The 22,563-nt window shown below is 33.7% G+C and overlaps 2 protein-coding genes across 3 annotated transcripts in view; both read left to right on the top strand.

Moving 5' to 3' along the window:
• The window catches only part of LOC124448614 (serine/threonine-protein kinase pakH-like), a 27,936-nt gene extending 5,534 nt beyond the window's left edge, over nt 1-22,402 (top strand). For both annotated transcript variants that reach the window (XM_046999571.1, XM_046999570.1), the window contains 2 exons: nt 17,871-17,958; nt 21,576-22,402. In XM_046999571.1, the coding sequence (XP_046855527.1) occupies nt 17,883-17,958; nt 21,576-22,345 (846 nt within the window). In that variant the 5' untranslated portion in view covers nt 17,871-17,882 and the 3' untranslated portion in view covers nt 22,346-22,402. The remainder of the gene's footprint in view (nt 1-17,870; nt 17,959-21,575) is intronic.
• On the top strand, nt 5,918-13,743 carry LOC124449061 (uncharacterized protein K02A2.6-like). Its single transcript, XM_047000005.1, has 4 exons — nt 5,918-6,151; nt 6,287-8,132; nt 8,176-9,759; nt 13,523-13,743. The coding sequence occupies exons 1-4, from the start codon at nt 5,918-5,920 to the stop codon at nt 13,741-13,743; spliced, it is 3,885 nt and encodes a 1,294-aa protein (XP_046855961.1).
• Nucleotides 22,403-22,563: the final 161 nt, after the last annotated feature.

The following is a 22,563-nucleotide window of genomic DNA, read 5'->3' as shown; positions in this document are numbered from 1 at the left end:
TTTTCTGAACTTTTTTATTGTTGTATAAACTGATCACCTAACTAATAGAAAGCAACATTGTTTATTTTTGTCTAAAATAAATGCAATTAACGAATATGTTAATCACCAACTGACTGAACATACCCTCCCTAATTTATATATTACAAAGTTTCAATACATCCAAAATTAAGCATGCAAATATTAATGACAAAAAATAGTTTGTGACACTATTTCGTTACATAGGCACTTAAAGTCGTCGTTTTAGATTCGCGTATGCTTTATAATGAATATTACCATAATTTGCCAAGTAAGGAACAAATTCATTTCTTTATCACAATCTTTCTGCGTCCATGTTCTCTGTCATAATTTTTGTTATCAATTTGAGCTAAATCAGATTTGCACTAGCTTCTCCTCCCCACCTTCTCACCGGTAATTAAAGTACTTTCCAGGAGTTGCACTGTAATAGTTGTCTTTAAGAAAAAAAAACATGGTTTGTGTGGAACCTTTTTGATATCTTCTAAAATCATCTATTATACTGCAGTCTCTCTCAAGCCATGAGCTTCGCGCTTTTTTCTCGCAAAAAGATACTCGTGCTCTTTACCAAGCGTGCTTAAAAAGTCAATAAACAATCAAAATTTTTCTGGTTTTACTTTCATTTTATAAATAAGAGTGTATTATATATCTTATAATTTACGCTTATCTCTTTGTTCCTCTCAAAAAGCTGGTAAAACGTCGGGTTTTCAAACTAAGCCAGCAGATTATCTTAAAGTATATGTTTTACCTGGTTTCAATAATTTAGGTAAAACTATAGACATACGTATGTATCATTGCAATTTTTCAAAGTATGTTCGGTAATTATCATTTTTCGTTCTTTAACTAATTTTTGATAAAAATTCTAAAAATGAAACCTGAAATTAACAACGTTGACAATCATATAATGAAGACATTTTAAAAAAGTCAATCATTTTTTTCAATTTTCAAACTGATACAAGTTACTCAAATACATAAAAAGAGTACTAGCTAGTGGCGCTGCCAACGCGTTAATTAAAGGGATGTATTCATCTATGCAAGTTTAGTCGTATTGACGTCATTTGAAATTAATTGTTTCCACGAATTACAACACACATCTATGAGTACTCTCCCTCTGTGGCCGAACAAGTGTCAAATTTATCGCTGGAAAGACGCGGCTGGCAAAAATGTTTCCGAGCAAATCAAAGTGCTCCATTTCATAGGAAGTAAAGGTTTCCATTTAATAATTAATAGTTATTTGAGGAGATTTAGCTTGATATTAAGAAGTATTCAGACTCAGATCTGAATGATTCTTGACATCATCATGCAAAAGATAAATTCATTAATTGTTTTTTATACCAGTAGATCGCCTGCAGCTATAGTTCTTGAAGTAATCGGAGCTCTTACCCTTTGTCAATTAGTTTCCAGTCCATGAAAGTAAACCGGGCGCGCGCTTGTTAACTGTGAACTGGGGAAAAGTTAAGTGAAAGAAAATGATGAATGGGAATTGAAATAGATGAAAATGGCGATAAACATGGCGGGTGTCTTTCTCAAAAAGATTCTTTCTCAAAAATAACTTAGAAGGAAACATATCGACCCTGAAAGACTTTGCAGCTCAAGCGGTTTTCTCAAACCTTTACCAGACTTTGAAAAATGAAGGACTTAAGATATCTTCAGAGATTATAACAGAAAAAGTATTGATTTGGATCTGTTTTTGTGTCAAACCAGAAGCGAACATGGGTAAGGTGTTGGCATCATGTTTCTCATCTTTTATCTTTAAAGTTGGTTTCAGTGGAAAGTGGTACGGACGAGACCACAGATTGCTAATTGCCAATAAACAGGCATTAAGATAAAAGTGTAAAGATGTACTATGGCATTCAAACAACAATGGCTATCATATGGTTGGAGTAAGCTGGAGAACATTAATAATAGACTAAATGCAAGACTTTGAACAAAGGCATCTGTATGCAGCTCAATTATTTAAATCTCAAATTGAATTTTATTTGGCTTTTTTTGTCGCAATGATAAATATACGTAAATGTTTAAGTTTTTAAAATTACGGGAACATAGCAAATTACATTATTAATTTTTATTACTTTAACGATCAAAGGGTCCCTAGAGTGTTTAAGTTACAGAGTGAAACCGGAAGTACTGGTAAATATGTGGAATTGTAAATTTTTTACCTTATCCAATAAAACAACCGAATGCGTTCGTTGTATATTTATTAGTTGAAAGAGTATATAGTTGAAGTTCATTTTCGAAAATGCTGTTTACTTTGACTGTTGCTGTTGTGCTTTGGCTTATTGACTGGAGATTAAAAATAAAAAAGAAATACCTGTTTGACCAAATGTATGCTGACACAGTAAAAGTAGAAGATATTGATCACAGCGATCTTATAAATTTGATTATTGTGGAATTTCTTAGTAAAAAGTTTCAAAAGTTACGAAAATCTGAAAACGATGGAAGTCAACCTGAACCTTGGACAGATTATAAGAATTGTTTAGAAATGTTGATTGAGGAAGATCGATGGTTCCTTTTTGTTAATCGTGCACTGAATGTTATTAATCGAGAACATGTGTGGCATGGTATATCGGAAGCCTTCAAATTTCTTAAGTACCTTGAACCTTCTCAATCTCAGAAGATATACTCTGTTAAATGCAACTTCAGTAGAGGTGATGTCAATTTATACAGAGACAAAAAGAACTCCTATTTTTCAACATCGTTTTGATTTTGTTGATATTAGCTGTAAACTAAAGTATATATCTGCAGTGTAATTGCTTTGACTAATGTAAATTTTCTAGATATCATACTTTGCTTTCAGTTGCTTTACTTGACTAACGCGTTTATGAAAAAATGGGGATATGTATATGCAAAGGAGAAACACGATCTATACCACCTAATATAAAGATGAGCACTTGCTCAAAACTGCTTATAACTGCTTAAAAACACTTGCTCAAAGGTTCGTGTCTCATGACTCACACGAGCCCACTCAATATCAGACAGATGTTCATAATAGCAGCAATATCAGTTAAGATTGCACCTTCATTGGCTATACCAGCATATATGAGCAATGGCTCAAAACCACATATAATTGCGCATAAATACTTGCTCAAATGCTCAATTCTCTAACACGTTCCTTTACATTAACACGTTCCTTTAGATACAGATATACATAATGGCAATACCATCAGTTAAGGCTGCACACCTTCATTTGTATTATGAGCAGATGAGATCTTACTCAAAACAACTTATAACTGCTCATAAACACTTGCTCAAATGCTCATAAATGGATGTTGCTACCTAAAAACATTGCATTTTCAGAAAGGTCTGGCAGACGGAATGACCTGCAAATATTGTGCAAAAGTTTTTCATCGAGGTTTTAACTTACGCCGTCACGGGAAAGAGTACTGTCCACAGAGGCATCAGGGAGAAAGGTCTCAATCAGACTGTAAAAGTCAGGATATAAAGGTTGAAGATAATGCTTCGACAAGTTAAAGATGAATCTGAAAGTTTGATGTTACAGAAAAGGATGTTAAGCCTAAAGAGGAAACAGTTCCTTGTGTACCATTGATAGAAAAGGCATGAGAAAGAAGTGATGCAGAATTTAATAAAATAAAAGAAAGCCTTTTGAACAGGCGTCTAAATAACCAATCAGCTGAACATCGAGCATGTTCTAACATTCTGCCAAAACTACAGAAGGAACTGGAAAGCATTTACATGAAAGGTCTTATGTGGATAAACCAATTGAAAAAGATCCCATCCACGGAAAAATAATGAATACAAAGAAAGCGTTCATAGAAAACGACAACTTTGATCCATAAGAAGCTATGGAAGCAGCTGTTGACAAGAAAAAACTCCTTATTAACAGAGTTTTAAAAGAATACAGATTTACTGACACTGTCAATGATGAAGATTTAACTGTTATCCATGAATTATTGTTATGAGAACTTTTGGTTATGTTAATGTTTTAATGTTGAATAAATTAAAATTAACCTTTTTTCGCGTGAAAAAACCTCTATGTGCAACAAATATATTTATGATGGTTTCTGTTTCTGTCTTTTTCCTCTTAAAATATGATAAGCATCTGCCAAGTATACAGCGCATGCGCAAAATAATGAAGTTGGGCATTCGAAATCATGCTTAAAAATGAATTTCGTTCATCCTTCAAGGAGATGATTGTATTTTCGCAAAAAGCATTCAAAAATCTCAAGACAAAAGCAGATCAAGCTCCCTTCTCATACTCATAACATGGAATTAGCAATATCATGTAAAAATAGATCAACGAAAGTTTTGTTTTAATTAACCGCAACTAGTAAAAGTTGTTGAGATAATTTAGTTTTTATAGCAAACAATACTGCTGATTAAAAGCGTACGATTTTTCTCTTTTGTTTAAGTATCGGACAGTCGATAAATTAAAATATGCAAATTCCGTTTAGGCAGTGGGCAGGATTGGGCAAGTTCTCTTTCGCACAATAGACAAACACACGCAATTAATATTTCTGTTTTTGTCAACTATTCATTAAGCAGAGCTAATTAAAATTTTAAGACTTTTGATATTTTTAGTCGGTGATCTATAACGGTTTTCTACTTTTTATAAGAATTAACCATTCTGAAATGAACAAGGGGAATTACCGATGATACTTTTAACCGCATGCTCATCTAACGAATATTGTTGAATTATAGTTCTAAGTTTCACGAAGGAAGTATTTTTTATTTTTGGTGACTTTTATTTTTATAGTATTCACATGGCGAGCTTCACTAATCGCTTAAATAATTAAGAATACAAAAGATTAATAAATCTTATTAAAAAAGCCCATTGTCTCTTGTTTCAGTTAGTCTTTTTGCTTAGTTACGAATTTAATTCTCCAGTCTTTGCAAGTATACTTGACCAATTCAAGTCCGTTTACTTTAGGACTAAGGTCACCTAAACTGGCGAAGAACGATTTCATTACATCTTCTTCATCAATTTCCAATGTAGCATTATCAAAGTAAATCAGTATTCTTTTATTGTTCGGCATCATCAAACATTCATGGATTTTTGCGAAGGGTGATTTACACTGCAGCCGTAATAGTCTTTAGAAACAAGACTTGACATTATGTGCCTTATTTCTTCGATATAGCATTTTACAATTTATCTTGTATAATGTTATGACGTTCACTTATTGCCTCGTACTCTCCGTCGATATCAAATGTTTCCTCAAATTTTTTTGCTATTTTAATGTCAACTTTAAAACCGTTTTTATTGTAAGAAGAAAACTAGTATGAAATCGTAACCTCTTTTCTATATCGGCAATGAATGAAATAATACTAAGATTCTTTTACCAATAACAAGCAATCTTTCCCTTTAAATAATCCCTTACCTCATTTCCCATTCATCAAATAAACCAGTCACAAGCAATTTTACTCTGTTTCCGGTTGACACGCGCGCGCCCAGTTTATTTTCACGGACTAGAAACTAATTGACAATGGACCATAGCTGCTGGCTATCTATTTATACCTTTATAAATGTTGAAGCTTTTCAAGGATTGCATCGTACGGAAGCAATATATTTTCCGTGCTTCGACATTGAATCCTTTTCGCGGTAGGACTTTTGTCTTTTTCCCGTAAATTCTCAATGAAAACTTTCTTAATTCAACTTGAGTCATTCGTGAAAATTCTTAATGGAAAAAGTAACTTTGGCAATGTTTTTACAATATGCATTTTGATAATCTCAAATGCTCTTGAACTCGGGGATGCAACTTCAACAGTGAGGGGTTGGGGCATGTGACATTGCATGCCTAATTATATTTATATGCTGTAATGACGTAGGTAATTCCTTATCTAATATGCATGTGTAATGTATATAAGAACCTGTGTTTATCTAAGCCCGGCATTAAATACAAGACCTATTACATGGTGGTAGCGATTAGGAAAAGTTTGTTCTTATCGAATGGCAGAAGGAATTTCTAGGCCAACACGACTCTCGTTTGAAGGCAACGTTGCTGAGAATTGGCGTCGTTTCAAACAGAACTATGAAATCTACATTGTTGCTGCAGGACATAGTCGGAAATCAAAGAAAGAAAAGTCATGCATCCTCTTAAATCTAGCTGGCGAAAATGCAGTTGAAAGATATAATTCTTTTACCTACAACGAAGAGGAAGACAAAGACGATCCAGAAATTCTAGTGAAGAAATTTGAAGAAATTTGTATGCCGCTTAAGAATTTAACATTCGAAAGACATTTATTTCATACAAGGAAGCAAAGTCCGTCAGAGTCGATTAGTTCCTTTGTTACAGATTTGAAAAACATTGCTTGAAAGTGCGAGTTTGGTGACCTCGAGAGCGAACTTATTAAAGATCGTATTGTGTGTGGGATTAACAGTGATGCAGTAAGAAAGATTCTCCTTCGCGAAACAAGTTTAACTTTAGACAAGGCTCTAAACATATGCAGTGCAAACGAATTGTCGGAACAACAAGTAAAAGATCTTACTAATTATCAAGATGTCGATGAACTGAAGCCTAGGAAGAATTTGAAAACCTCAAGAGGAAGTTACACAAACTTAAGTCAAACAAAAGAAGATCAACATCGAGGACAAAGATTCGTATTAAAGAACAATTGCAGAAACTGTGGAGGAAAACATCTTCCTAAGCAATGCCCAGCTTTTGGAAAAATTTGCCACAAATGTCATAAGAAAAACCACTTTGCTCGGGTATGTCTAACGTCTACACAAAAGTCACAAAGAACAGTTCATGAAGTTAGTGATGAAGAATTGTTTATTGGTGCTGTTAATGCAATCACACCTACGCAAGAACGCACAAGCTCGAAAGTCGACTATCGAATGAATATTGAAGCTGTAGAAAAAAGCAATGACGAGTGGTATTCTGAACTCAAGTTTGGCAGACATTTGGTGAACGTGAAGGTGGATACAGGCGCAAAATGTAATGTGCTTTCTAAAAAATTGTTCGACAAAGTCAGAGAAGCTGAGCAAAAAGTTACCAAAACAATTACAAAGCTAATGTCGTATAGTGGAGATTCAGTTCAAACCTTGGGACAAGCAGTGATGACGTGTTCTTACAAAGACAAACGATATAATCTTCTTTTCTATATAGCGACACACGATGTAAAGCCTATTCTTGGTTTACCTGATTGCGAGCGTTTGGGTATGGTGAAAAGAATTAAAGATGTCAAACCTATTTTCACTTGCGACGATATTCTCAATGAATATGCCGATCTCTTCGATGGCAAACTAGGATGTTTACCCATTAAACATCATATCAGTGTCAATCCAAATGTAAAACCTACAATTCATCCTCCTCGACGTGTTCCAGTAGCTATGAGAACGAAAATTAAAGAAGAGTTAGAACGAATGCAACAGATGGGTGTCATCGATCCTGTAGAAAAACCTACGGAATGGGTTTCGTCAATGGTAACAGTGGAAAAATCTAACAAGTTACGAATATGTATTGATTCTAGACATCTTAATGAAGCCATTCAGCGAGAACATTACCCTCTCTTAACAATAGAAGAAGTCGTATCAAGACTACCTGGAGCTAAAATTTTCTCCGTATTCGATGCAGCCTCTGGATTTCGGCAGATACCTCTAGATGAAGATTCCAGTTATCTTACAACATTCAATACGCCTTTTGGCAGATACAAATTCAATCGTCTCCCATTTGGTATATCCTCAGCACCTGAAGTGTTCCAAAAAGCTATGCACCAGCTGTTTGACAGAATAGACGGTTGTGAAATTATAATGGATGATATTTTAGTATGGGGAACAACAGAGAAAGAGCATGATGAAAGAATTATCAATGTGCTGAATAGAGCTCGTGAAATCAATCTCAAATTAAAGAAAGAAAAAACAAAAGTTAAAGTAACAAGTGTAGATTACATGGGACACAAAATAACGTCAGATGGTCTTCAATCCGATCTTGAAAAGGTTAAAGCAATATTAAACATGCCAATTCCTAAAAATAAGAAAGATCTTCAAAGATTTCTTGGAATGGTTCAATATTTGGCCAAGTTTATTCCTTATCTTTCAGAAATGGCAAGTCCTCTCAGAGATATGTTAAAGAAGGAAAATGATTGGTGCTGGTTAGATCAACATCAAATAGTGTATGACAGAATCAAGAAATCCTATGGAGAGCATCCTGCAATTCTACGATGTATCATAAGATGCGACATTGTCCGTAGATGCAAGTATGTCAGGTTTAGGAGCAGTTTGTCTTCAAAATGGCAAACCAGTTGCTTATGCATCGAGAGCTTTAACTGAATGTCAAAAGAAATATGCACAAATTGAAAAAGAATTACTTGCAATTGTATTTGGATGTGAAAAATTTCATGATTACATCTATGGTAGAGATGTCAATGTGGAAACAGATCATAAGCCCTTAGAGCAGATTTTCAAGAAGCCCCTTCATCAATCTCCATTGAGACTCCAGAAAATGTTGCTGAAACTTCAAAAGTACAGTTTGAAAGTGTCGTTTAAGAAAGGAGCAGAACTTTATCTCGCGGATCAATTAAGTCGAGCGTATATCCAAGAAGAATCAGATGATCACTTAGAAGATTTTGAGATAAATGTTGTCTTGCCAGTAAGTGAAGAGAAAATGAAACAATTAAAGGAAGAGACAAAGAAAGATAAAGTAATGAAAATGCTACGACAGTACGTAGAAAATGGATGGCCAGATCTACGCAGTAAAGTCGATTTGGATGTTTTGAATTACTGGGACTTTAGAGAAACTCTTTCAGTACAAGATGACCTACTGTTTAATGGAGATCGAGTAATAATTCCTGAGTTATTAAGAACTGATATGTTGAAAGCTATACATCAAGGACATTTTGGATTTGAATCATGCAAACGTAGGGCTCGAGAGTGTTTATATTGGCCAAAGATGAGCTTAGAAATAGAAGCAGAAGTTAGAAAGTGTGAAATCTGCAATGCCCATAAGCGTCATCAACAAAAGGAGCCTCTACAATCACATACTGTACCACATCGACCGTGGAGTAAAGTTGGAGCAGACCTGTTTGAATTGAATGGTAGAAGCTATCTTCTTATGGTAGATTACTACAGTGGATTCTTTGAAATTGATTACTTGTTAAATACAACATCAAAGACAGTTATCACAAAGATGAAATCTCAAATTGCGAGATACGGAATTTTTGAAGATCTTATAACAGATAATGGTCCACAATTCAGGAGTAAAGAATTTCGTGCATTCTCGTTACAGTATGCATTTAAGCATACAACAAGTTCACCAGGATATCCAAAAAGTAACGGCATGTCAGAACGTGCTGTACAGATAGCAAAAGCAATCATAAAGAAAGCAAAATATGATAACACAGATCCTTATTTAGGACTCCTTAATTATAGAAATACACCTAGAGATGAAAGTGTTGGCAGTCCAGCTCAACGACTAATGGGACGAAGAACTAGGACATTACTACCAATATCAGAGAAGTTACTTGAATTTCAACCATTAAACCCTGTTAATGTTCAAAAAAAATTGGAAATGTATCACAAGAAACAAAAAGAGTTTTATGATCGAAATGCAAAAACACTTCCACCATTAAAAGAAGGAGATAAGGTACGTATAAAAACAGAAAAAGGCTTCCAAAAGAAAGGAATCGTGGAAAAATCGTTACTTGAGCCAAGGTCTTATTTGGTTACGTCTGATGGTACCTACTATAGAAGGAATAGAAATCATTTATTAAAGATTAATGAAGAATCGAGAAGTCAAAATACAGATAAGTCTTATAGTGAGAACAATAGATCTTATAAAAATTGTAATGAAAGTACTAACAACAGTAATATAAGAACTCGGTATGGACGTCTAATCAAAAAACCTAATAGATATTCTTATTAGAAAAAAAAAATAAGTTAAAGACATTTATAGTGTGAAATTATTTAAAAAAACTGAAGAAAAAGAGATGTGACATTGCATGCCTAATTATATTTATATGCTGTAATGACGTAGGTAATTCCTTATCTAATATGCATGTGTAATGTATATAAGAACCTGTGTTTATCTAAGCCCGGCATTAAATACAAGACCTATTACAGGGCACAGTCCCTGCCTCTCTTCCAACACCAAAAAGTCGTTGCTCCCAATTCATATTGCTTCGCAATTGTCAGTCATGCCTTAACTGTGTTGACAAATCCAAAATTTTTGTTATTGCTTCCTATAAAACCGTTTTGCCTGCTTTCAAGCGAAGTCAAATCATTGAACTAAAATACATTAAACGCTACCTGTAATACAAAACCCTAAAAATTGTTGTTAATGAGGTGCCAGGCGGGAATTTTACCCCAGACACGCGTGTGTAATCACAATCAGTTAGTACTCCGCGAGAGAATCTCGAAACACTACACACGCGTGTCTGGGTGTAATCTTCCGTGTTTGGTGAAAATTACCTATTGATGATTTTACTGCGTAGTGTGGTAGAATTAATATACACAACAAGTTTTTTTTTTAAATAGACATGTTTCGACATCTCATGATGCCATCTTCATCAAGATCTTCATCAAGATGCCATCATGAGATGTTGAAACATGTCTATTTTAAAAAAAACTTGTCGTGTATATTAAGTGCTCATTAGCAATAGTGCTTTTACGAAATTTTGGTAGAATTAGTTAGTGTTGTGTTCACGTTCTTGTCGTCACCTTGAAAGTGCAAGTTCTGTGATTTAGTCATAAAACATGAATTTTGAAAAAATTTACTAGGGTAAATTTACTTAAATGTTATTTTATCGTGAAAAGAGCAAGGAAAAAGGCCAGAACTATTTTTGAAACATTATAGCAACAGCGCAGTGTAGTGTTTACAACAAATTGTTTGCAATGTAAGTCGCATTTTACTCATATTTATTTGATCGTATTATAATTAATCTGGATGTATTATTACGGAGTAGAAAGTATAAGTGTAATAAATGTTTGGCGTCGGCGACTCGCCTAAAATTCAAAGAATTCCGGAAGTGTTAGCTTATTCCCAAATATTAAATATATTACCACGTACCTTGGTTATACCTCGTAATTGTACGACAAATTGCACGACTAGATAGCTTAAAGCGTTAATATTCTCCAATATAATTTTAATCGCTTGCTGTAGACGTTTATGTAAACAAATACAATCGCAATTTGCGCGACCATATCGATGTAGTTCTGTGATGATTCATTGATCGAAATTTTACATGTTAAGTACTTTAAGTTCTTTAACAAAACATAGTGAATCATTATAAACTAGTTTTGGGTCCCATTTAATCTGTTTACAAGCCAAATTGGGACAGTTCTCTTATTTTAATGACCTTAATGCGAGCATACTTATATAGTTAATTTCCAACTCAATTTTTGTTTTCTTTTTAAAAATCGAAATCAGTGCGGATTAATAGGCAGATCAAGGGGTAGGTAACTAAGGCACTTGCCAATAGTGAAATTCCTAAGTTGATCTCAGTTAGATTTTATACTTTAAAGATACTAGAACAAAAAACTTGTAAGTTAATTGTTATGTGGTTTACAGACCAGTTAGTAATCAATTTAGTAATAGCTCTGCTATTGATAGGCCGAGAGAAGCCAACTTTTGCCTAACTCATCTAGCTATTTGACAGGTATATTTTCATTTTGCCTGACGTAGACAAATTTTGCACAATTGACATCATCTGGAGGCTTACTTATTTAATGAGTTTTATAAATTGTGTTTGTTCATTGGCCTTCTTTTTGCCTAACTTAAGCAGTAAGCCAAATAAATCAATCATGGCAGTCACTAAGAATCGTTATGTTTAGCATTTTAGGCAAGTAACTAAATTGTATATAAAATTTACATGTGACTGCTCCATTTGCATTTACAAGATATCATTTAGTGTGCTTAAGCAATCTCTATAACAGCTGTTGTGTATTATTTATGCCACCCATGCTGAAGTTTGACCAGTACAGTAATAAATAAATTTGGAAAACCACACTCTTTACAACAATAATAAGACTCCCACTGTGTAAATGTGAATATGTGTTATACTATTATTTGTATATTAAGTTATAAATATTTGTCTATAGATAGGTCATATACTTGGTGATGCAATTGCAGGCTAGATCATAATTTCATCATCTGATGATAAACATCACGAGGTTCACTTTCTACTGAAAGCAGTTAAGAAATAAGTCTGTAGTATTTAATTTCTTGATTATTACCATTCTGACTGACATGAGTATTTTCCTTAAAACTAAAGGTGTATTCCTGTATGTAGTTTAGACAACCATATTTTAGTTCCGAATGTTCGATATATCACTTTACTGGCAGCAACTTTGTTTGTGCAATACCCTTTTTTTTGATTTTGTTCATGTTGTTTAATGTTTTAACCAATTTAATCTGTAAAAGGGAGATGTTATATGTATATGGATGTTTGTAGATGTAAATCATGTTGCATGATTATAGTACTAATGTTATATTGAGCCAACTGATCAACATATCATTTTGTTTCCACTGAAGACTGCCAACTTGAACTGTGTTAGTGACTGATCCTAATTTTTCATGTGCAACTCCCCAAATCTACGATGGTTTGTTTGTATTGTTTCCTTAACCTCGAACCATAATAATATCACCTATCTCAAACTGCCAAACCTTTTTCTCTTTGGGTATCGATCTTTCCATCACCGATTCTGCCAGAGAAGATCTTCACACGTTCAATCTAGTTCTCGCTCTTTTTTTCCGAGAAACAGCTCACTTGGTGTAACCTTTCTCTAACTTTGTGGTGTTGTGCGGTATTATAATTATAGCAAAGCCAGTTTCTGATTTAATGTACAAGATTCACACTCCATAGTTTTCATTATATACTTAAAAGTAAAAACAGCGGGTTCCGCTTCATGATTCTATCTTGGATGATACAAAGCTACAATTTGATGTGATTACAAATGACAGTATCTACAATGTATAAATGAATTAAGTGCGAAAAGGAAGCATTAAAAAGGGTATGGGAAAGGTATTGAGAAGGAAATATTATTAAAGGGTATATGAAGGGGGCACTAAAAGGCGGTTTTTAAAGGCTGGAAAAGAGTAGTCCAACCGGAAAAAAGGGCATTTTTTTTCTTTAAATACATTTTTTTTGAAAAAGTAGTGTAAACAATTTATAATGGCCGTAAAGTCCATTAAACTAAAATAGGTCAATATTTAGGCATTGATTTTAAAAATTATTGTTGAATAGGCAAGTTTTGGGGCCATCAGCCTCGTTTTCACTAAAATCGTGATTTTAGCACTACTGCTATTTCCAATAAACTTACACTTTAACTTTGTAAAAGGCTTCAATTTATAAAGAAAAAGATAATTTAGTAAAGAAGGCTTGTTAGAAAAATAAAAAAAGTTTTACTTTTCCTGATTTGCCTGAATTTTTAAAGTGCATATCTTACATTTTTTATAGCACTTTCGTATTTCTTTTTTAAAAGTAATCTGAAACTTACATTAGAATTTTTTCATGCGCTGCGTTGTTTTCGAATTATTAATGATCAAGTATGAAATTTGACAGTAAAAGTTGATAATTAGCATAGGGACTGGATCAAGTCTCTGTGACATAACTTAAGAAACAAGTCAAGCGCTTGTTATCAACAATTACATGGCGGAGTTGAATTCTGATTTGGAAAGCTCTCATATTTCGCAATGTGATACGGAGTATGAATATGTTCCCGGTTATGTCATCGAAGATGAAGCAAAGAACATTAATGACCAGGATTATAATACAATACATCAAAATCACGGAGAGTCCGAGTCCTATCTTTTCGCTGATGAACCAATGGCCGTTTAAGCATGGTATGAAGACTACGTTGAAAAGTCAAATGAACATAAAAAGCAACTTGAAATGCTACAAAAAAGCCTTGGTCACACAGTTGAGTTGAATTCTTGGTGAGTAATAAAATTTCTAATTTCAATTCAACATATGAAATGTATTTTAATTCAGGTTTCAAGTTATGAAATATATACATAAGCGTGCAATTTTCTATTCAATATTGCTCTCGCTTTTTCACTTACTTTTGAGCAAAAAATTGTTAAAAGATGCTCGATTACAATTTTTTAATGTGGTTTTCTTTATTATTTAGGTGCAAGTGTGGTTTTTATCATGTTACACTTCTTCAGAACCCAATAGAGGCCTGGTGGTGCCAAAAACTTGAGTCTGTAGCTGAAAGCATAACACACTAGTCGATTCTGGCAGATCTGTCAACTATTCCATGTTGTGTCACTCTATACCCATGTTTCAGCCTAGTTTTTTAGAAAAGTCTTCGCTAAAAATGGCTGATAAGAAATACAAAACCTGAAAATAACGACGATACAGAGAAACAGGATCTGAAAACATGTATAATGGCATATTATGTTATTTCCCAGTATTTAAGTACATTTTAGTTTTATCACACGTTTGTAACAATTTGGATTTATATTCAGGTTTTTACGATGTGTTGCGTACAGAGAATTCACATCTATGATTTATGGATGCTTAAGACAAGAAAGAAGACCATTCCCAGCATGTGCATACCATGCAATAAGATCAAAATTTAATGATAAAAAGTCGGAATTTAGTAGGTACGAAGAAAATTAAATAAACGAGTGATGTTAAAATTAAATTTTCCTATATTTTTGGGCAATCTGCCGCATGTTTGTGACTTTTCATTGCCTTTATGTATGTTAAACATTTCGGCTAAATTTTTTCTTTTGAAACTGCCACTACTGTCATCACCTGCCAGAACAACTGAGCAACATTCTTTAGTTTTTTTCAGCAGTTTCCGTTGATGCTTCCTCCAAAATATAAATATTGATGGGAAAATAATTTTCTATAAATGTAATTTAAAATATTAGTCACTCTCAAAATCTTTAGTTTAAGCCAAAGAAACATGCCATAATTGCTGATGTCTAAAGTATGTTGGCAGCAAAATAACTTGCAGTCAAATATGCTTCATTGCTTGAAATGTTTTGCTGGCTAAAGATCCTACCACTAAGACTGCAAATGAAAGTAGAAAGTTTCCAGCTGCAATCTTAGTATCAAGCATCAATAGCTAACTTTTTCAAACAAATTTTTTACGACAATCAACATTTTTGCACATGGTTTTTATTATCACCATTGTTTCAACTTGACAAACATGAACCAATGGATTTTTTCAATGACAAAACATGTATGTTTTAAACAACTAGCTGTGTCAAGAAGACAATGTATTCTGATGCTTTTGCACATGGTCAGAAGTGTTGATTCTAAAGAACAAAGAAGTAACACCAAATACTAATTAGTGTGAAGCCAGAGTAGCATTTCTATTTAATACATATCTTACGTTGGTTCTGAGTATTCATCATCATCATAAACACTCTCACTATTATCAACAAGATTTTTATCATCTTCTGTGTCATCAGTACTTGTTTCCATTTCAACATCAAAATCATCACCATCAGCATCCTCACTATCCACAATTTCTCTTTCCACATCTTCAAGGTTTGAGCTAGGATCAATTTCTGCATGTTGAGGAAGTATTTTCAGTGTTAATGCTGCAGTCCCTTGCAACTGCATGGATGAGAAAAAATAAAAGCAATGAGAAACATGATACATTCTCAATATTGTGAATTTGGCAATGAAAGCACACTTTTTCTTCTAAGTTTTTTTAATTTGTGTTTTACTGAAAGCCACTGCCCAGATAATCGTTTGTTCTGCTTTCGCAGATTGTAACACTCAGAACAATCTGCAGGCAATGTTTGGGTGCCAACCGTTTGAAGGGCCTGCAAAGGCATACATGTACTTCAAAATATATTATCACTTCACGCCACTGAACTGAATTTAAATACCTGTTCTATTTTATTGATTTCAGCCAATTTAGATGCGGAGGTTAAAGTACTTTCAATTGGGAGTTCTTCTGCAATCGTTTCAGTGATGAGTTCTTCTTTGATAAAATTATCAGTTGAAGTAGAGCATGAATCGCTTACCAAATCTTATACCATTTTTTTAACCTATATACAGAATGAAACATTAAAGAAGCAACAAATAATTGCGACATGCTTACCACGAACAAATCGCTATTCATTTGCAGATGGTATCTTTTTATACACCCGTCGTTTTTCTGTAGGTGTAGGATTTTTTGGTTTATTATCTTTTAGAAATATTGTTGGATAAGCAGTGATTCCAAAATCATCTTTTTTGAGCTTTGGTGTATAATTCTTCGTCCCTGAGATTTCTACCATGTATTTTTCGTAATCCACATCAGTAAAATGAACGGAACAAACAGCCGAATAGTTAGTCGGTGTCCATTGAGCGCGTTTTGTTGCAACAAAATTCACCAAGATTTTACGTCTTCGCTTCACTTCAAGACGCTCATCACCGTAAAATGGTATACGGTGAAGAGAAATTCCTTCCGCAGATATTGATCGGTTCGAACAGCCAAAAACTGCACATCTTTTAGACATTTTGATGCAGAGACGGAGTAGATAAAGTATTAATTATAGCAAAAATAACATTTCACAAAATCTCCTGTCCTTATATTACGGCACATACTTCTCGATTCAGGCCCTTATCAAGCAAATTAAACGCGCAGCAATTTTTCTCCATTATTGCCCATTTTGAGAAAAGAAACGCATTTATCTCGTAAACGAAGCCATAAATCAGAAAATTGTAAAATATCTTTTACAATAATCTTTTTACTTCAATCAGGAAATCAAAAAAAAATTGTGGGATAAGCACTTTAATGATTTTTGTTAAACGTCATTTCCCAGCGTACGTCCGCAAAGAAATTTTTGGAAACGATTCTTACTGTTGTTCAACTAAATAACTAGTTCTATTTCTCAACTATAAACTAATAGCTTATGGTGTACGTATTTTTAAAGATTTATGTAGTTTTTGGACACTAAATGAATTTAACAAACTGCACTTCCTTGTCAGTCATCTTCTTCGAAGTTATCGTATACGCCATAATCATGTATAGGTGTCTGACCCATTTATCTCTTATCCATTTATCTTGAAGTTTATGAATAAATCATTGGGATGTAAAATTTTAAGCACAAAACAAATTTTTAAAACTCAAACATGTTTGTTTAAGAAAATATGAAATATGCGTTATTATTTGAACTATGGTTGTGAAACTACTTCGTTTTGTGGCCATTTACTTGACAAGCCGTACACATTTAAGCACTGCGTGCCTATTTTTTGTGTATCGACACCATGGTTAAAGATCATTTGTTGATTACATTATGATGAATATTTAGATGTTGATTACATTATGTAAAATATTTTATGCGTTTATAGTAAAATCAAATGACGCCTTCTTAGACACTTAACAATGACATTGTATTTCTGAACTGGACTTACACCAATGGCACCTACTATATCTTTCGCAATAAAATAAAAAATAATTTAGACAATGCAATATTTTCTCAAAACTTTAACTTTAATACTTTCAAATCATACGTACAAGGTTTTATACACAGCTCACAATAAGCAGAACTTTTGAGTAACTTCAGGTCAGCTTGCCCTCTAATCGTATCAGATATGTTTGGATAAATGAGAAAAATTATTATTAATTTTGTTGCTCTCTTTTCGTACAAAATGCACATTTACTATCAAATCTTATTATCGATTGGTGAAATCGGAGCAACTCTTGTGCATTTACTTGTCTTAGTTTGACTCATCCTTAAATGTACTGACTTTATGCCCTTCAAAGAACTCTTGTTGAAACTGGTCATAAATAGTGACGAAAAAGACTATAGAGAGGGTGAAAAAACTGATTTTGGAGATCAATAATGTGGTGCATGCTCATTTTTATACAACAAATCATTGAATCTGTTTCACGTGAAACAGCTTTTTACTATCATGCATAAGTCGCAAACGTTTTCATAAGGTCTTTGACGCTTGACAAGTGATAGTTTAATATATATTGTTGCTTTATTTACCATTTTTTTATTTGACAGATCTTGCTTGCAATGGAAGCGTCGTCTGCAAGACTTTATGAAGGAGCAAGTGAAGCCAGAAACGAGCGTCGCAACCCTAATATGGAGGGCAAGTAACATTCATGCCTTTTTACTCACATATGATAATTAATTGAATGCAAACCTCGGGTAAACTATTCAACATAAGCAAAATGACGAATGTTAAAGTGGTATGACAAAACAGAACATATCGATGAATAGGTGAAGATAAAGTAGAGTACGTTTCTAGAGGGCAGAGGGAGGTGTCAGTGAGTGATGTGTACAGAGGGAAACCAAGGAGATGCACTGGAAGAGGACAAGGGGAAACATTATGCATTGATGTGTTGTTGCCTATTTTATCGAGATGATTTATGGCAAAGCAACAGAAAGAGAAACATGTAATCATTTACTGTTGAAATTTTACGCTTGTGTTAGAGGAAGTCATATATTCTGCATTTTTATGAGAAATAGATATGGCTATATGACGAATGGCTTTTAAACATTCGGACTAAAAAAATGCATGATTTGAGAAACAAAGTATTTGTATTTGTTGCTTGTTGTAGAAGCAATGTTTCCACACTAGAAAGACATTTCGTTTCATATTATATACATTTTACGCATAGTTTTTAAATTTAAAAATGACGTGAAGCAATGAGCATACATCACACCAGAGGTCAGACAATAATGAAAAATCGGATTTTAAACTTTTTTGTACGAAATGTATGCAATGGCATAAGTATGAAACTTTTATTATAGTTTCTGAAGAGCAGCAAGTTTAAAAACATTTCAAAAAAACAATGATTTTTTATAAGAAAATATGTTTCTACCTTAACAAAACACCATCTTCAGTACGAAATGATTAGTGTTGCAAACTATGATACAGTATAGGAAAATATTATAGGAATAAATTGTTTACACTAAATGAGAATGTGATATAATTAAAACGCGTTTTATTGGTTTTATCTTTAAGTCGGTAGCTTCCATTGCATCTAGCGATCTGTTGTACATCCTGTAGTTTTGAGTCTAACTTCTTTCGACAAAATTTATTCTTAAATCAGACGACTGGCACTTAACAATTACTTGGTGTCGACTCAGCTAGAAAAATTGATCTACAAAATTACAATTTTCTGTGTGTCGTCTCAGCTTGATCACAAATTGATCGATTTGTAGTATTATTTACATAGAGAAAAATCTAAAAATCATATCTGTTATTTTATGGTTACAATTAAACTGCACTGCAATCGACTAATTACAATCGAGAAATATCTCAAAGTGTATTTTTACAATCTATAATACATGTTTTTTATGGGTTTGATTGGAATCCACCACTTTCGCCACTTATACTTTCGTTTGTCACGTGGTACAACTGTAAACATTCGTACATTGTTACAGCTCTATTATATATTCTTATATAGCGTTGACTGTTTTTGTTTGAAAAATTTCAAATAAGCTTTTGGCAATTTTCTGATACAAATATCTTTTTTAATTTTGTTATAAATGGCAATGGTTCTCTTAGTTGTATAGTTGCTACCTTCTATAGTAAATCATAATCGACTTTAGGAAAATGAGAATATTGAATAGTTTTGATGGAAACAATCGTTAAAACGTTTTGTGCTTTGTGTATTTCTAACAAAGATTCTCGCCGTTTAAAATTGATGAAAAATAATGAAACTGACAATAAAGTATATTTTTTAAAGTTTCGTGCACAATAAAAGTGAAATTTTTCACCACATTGAGCTTTATGTCTGATTGAATGTTTAAATTATGTACGCCATAGCTAATCTAATTCTTTTTATGTTTCCTAAGATCATTAACTAGACGCTACTTTTATCAATTACCTATTGACTGTAATTTCTAAGCGATTTAAGAAGATAGTTGTTTGACGAAACTGCCCTAAGAACACATGAATACTCAAAAATTTCTAAAGTCAAAACAGTCATTGCCGTATACAATATATGATAGAGCTGTGAACAGTATAGGTAACATACAGTAGGTCAATATCTTGTAAAACTTGCTGCTGTATATTTAATTAGATTATTGTCTGCTGTTAGCCTTTTTATCATTCCTATTTGTAGAAAAAAAGCAATTGACTGGCTGCCACTATGGTAATGGCATGCATAATAAGATATGCATTTCATAAAAAAATTAATGGAGTGGCTCTACTGTATATTCACTACACCAGGGGTCTCCAAACTACTGCCCGCGGGCCAGATGCGGCCCGTTGCGCCTCTCAATCCGGCCCGGAGAGGCACTTAAGAAAAATAATATTATTATTAAACAAAATAAACTTTGTGCAGAAAGCTCACGTTATGTTGCAAGCCAACTAGCAAGAGTTTCTTACGTCAATTTTTCTCCCAACTATCCACTGCGGTTTCAAGCACATTGCGAAATTTAAAAAGCTGAAGGGTAACGTGGAAATTTTTTATATTCTTCGGCCCTCAACATGCTGGATCAAAGTTCATGTGGCCCTCTGGCTGTAAAGTTTGGAGACCCCTGCACTACACTGTTGCTGTTACTATGTACGCAATGTACACAGTTTCTTGGTTCCACGTGACATGCGAAACATTACTCCATAGAAATAAGGAATGAATATTATTCACAGAATGCATGTATGTATGTAAATGAAAAAGACACAAGAACACCATGTTTCAAGAATAAGAGGTAGACAGTAGAGTATGGCCCTGTTTACACGTGACTGGAACGAAATCAAACTTCGGTACCAGCTTGTTTCGGTCATAATATTATTTCCAGTAGATGTTAACATGGGACCGTTACCGTTACGAAAATGACTCAGAGCGGTTTGAAGTCTTACTGGCTGCTGAACTGATCCGACTGAGTTCAGAACGGTATGAATTGAAACCGGGATCAATGTAAACTCAAATTAATGCTCAAACTAGTGTAAATTGGCATCAACGCATGCGATCAAAAGCAAATTACAAAAGCAAAAAGGCTAACAAGCGTAAAATTAGCCTGCAAAGGAGGCACTACGCGAATGAGGAACAAATTCTGATTTTCATTCCGGTTTGACTTCTTATCAGTTTTTTACACAGTAAGAAGCGTAGAGAAAAATCAAAGAATAGGAGATGTATGAATACACTGAAGAAAGACAAAAGGAACCTCTACTTGTTTATCATCATGAATGCCGAAGTCTTAGCTTTAGTTAGGAAAGTGCTCATTTTTAGCAATTTTTTTACAAACACTATCTATTCATACGGTTTTGGTTATTGTAAATTGACCATAGGCCAAACGTTTTCATGCAACGGAGAAGAGGAATCATGCTCTAGAATGTAGAGGAATGAGTAATGAGTTTATACAAAGTAGAAGTTCAGGTTGATGTAGAATGTATTTGGATGGGTTGGAGAAAAAAAATCTTTTATGTTATATGGCAAAATAATTTCAACTATTACGAAAAGAAAGGTTTACAAGACAGAACGAATCCAACATTGTTGTATGGTTTTAAGATAGTGGCAATGGGAATAAGACAGATGACATTTTTCTGTATCGCTTGCCTTTAATATTGATAGGTATATGTCTGCATGATTGATTAATTTTTGACAACTTTAATGATTGGTGTTGAGATTATACAAAAATTTAAAGTCGTTACCAAATTTTAAGCGTATTTGAGTAAATTTGAGCTACATATACTTATGAGTTTGATTTGTTTTGTTGCACTCACCTCTGATTGTAATACTTTTATGTCATTTAAAGAATGGCAGTTACAAGAGTTGGAATATGTTGGTCATTCAGTTCAGCATAGAGATCTGTTGTCAAAATTGTGTTATCCCAGAGCAGACAATAAACATGTGGGCAATGTACGTTTCTCGGAGAAGTTTAGGCTCGGCGAAGGAAGTGATGAAACCCGTGTTTATCTTGGACTGACACAGGATGGTTACGGTAAAGCAGTGAAACAAATTCGTAAAGATAACTACCTCCAACCTGCACAGCATGAAAAGGAAATTTTAAACAAATTCAATGCAAGAAAGTCGAAATATGTTGTGAATTATTACTTCTTTGATGGAGATACTGGAACAGAATATGTTTATTTGATCTTAGACTTATGTGAGGAATCATTGGAGAAGTTTGTGAAATCATCTTCTTTAAGTGATCTTCAAAAAACTCTTCCCGTTATTCTTAGACAAATTTTGAATGGATTAGTTGATCTTCATAGTGGCCCAAATCCTATTCTTCATCGGGATTTGAAGCCTTCCAATGTTCTCCGTGACGTAGATGGCAGATTTCTGATAGCTGACTTTGGCATTAGTCGAATATTGAAGGATGGATCTAAAACACACAAAAGCAAGTGTAACACGGGAAGTCGATTTTGGATTGCTCCTGAAGCAGTAGAAGAGGAAGGTTCAAATAAAGCACGTAATGAAGATTTAAATGAAGCACGTAATGAAGATTTAGATGAAGCACGTAATGAAGATTTAAATGAAGCCCCTAATGAAGATTTAAAGGATGCCCTAATGAAGATTTAAATGAAGCACGTAATGAAGATTTAAATGAAGTCCCTAATGAAGATTTAAATGAAGCCCCTAATGAAGATTTAAATAAAGGACGTTACAAAAAAGAGTCTGATGTATATGTAAGTGTAAGAATGTTAACATTTATAAAACTCACAGCGAAATTTAATTTGTGAAAATTTAATTTTGCTGTTAACGTTACATTTCTTGTTATCTTAGAATGCAGGAATGGT

The sequence above is a fragment of the Xenia sp. Carnegie-2017 genome, unplaced genomic scaffold, assembly GCF_021976095.1.
Source record: "Xenia sp. Carnegie-2017 unplaced genomic scaffold, XeniaSp_v1 HiC_scaffold_23, whole genome shotgun sequence".
Lineage (NCBI taxonomy): Eukaryota > Metazoa > Cnidaria > Anthozoa > Malacalcyonacea > Xeniidae > Xenia > Xenia sp. Carnegie-2017.
This window is presented reverse-complemented; position numbering and strand designations above follow the sequence as displayed.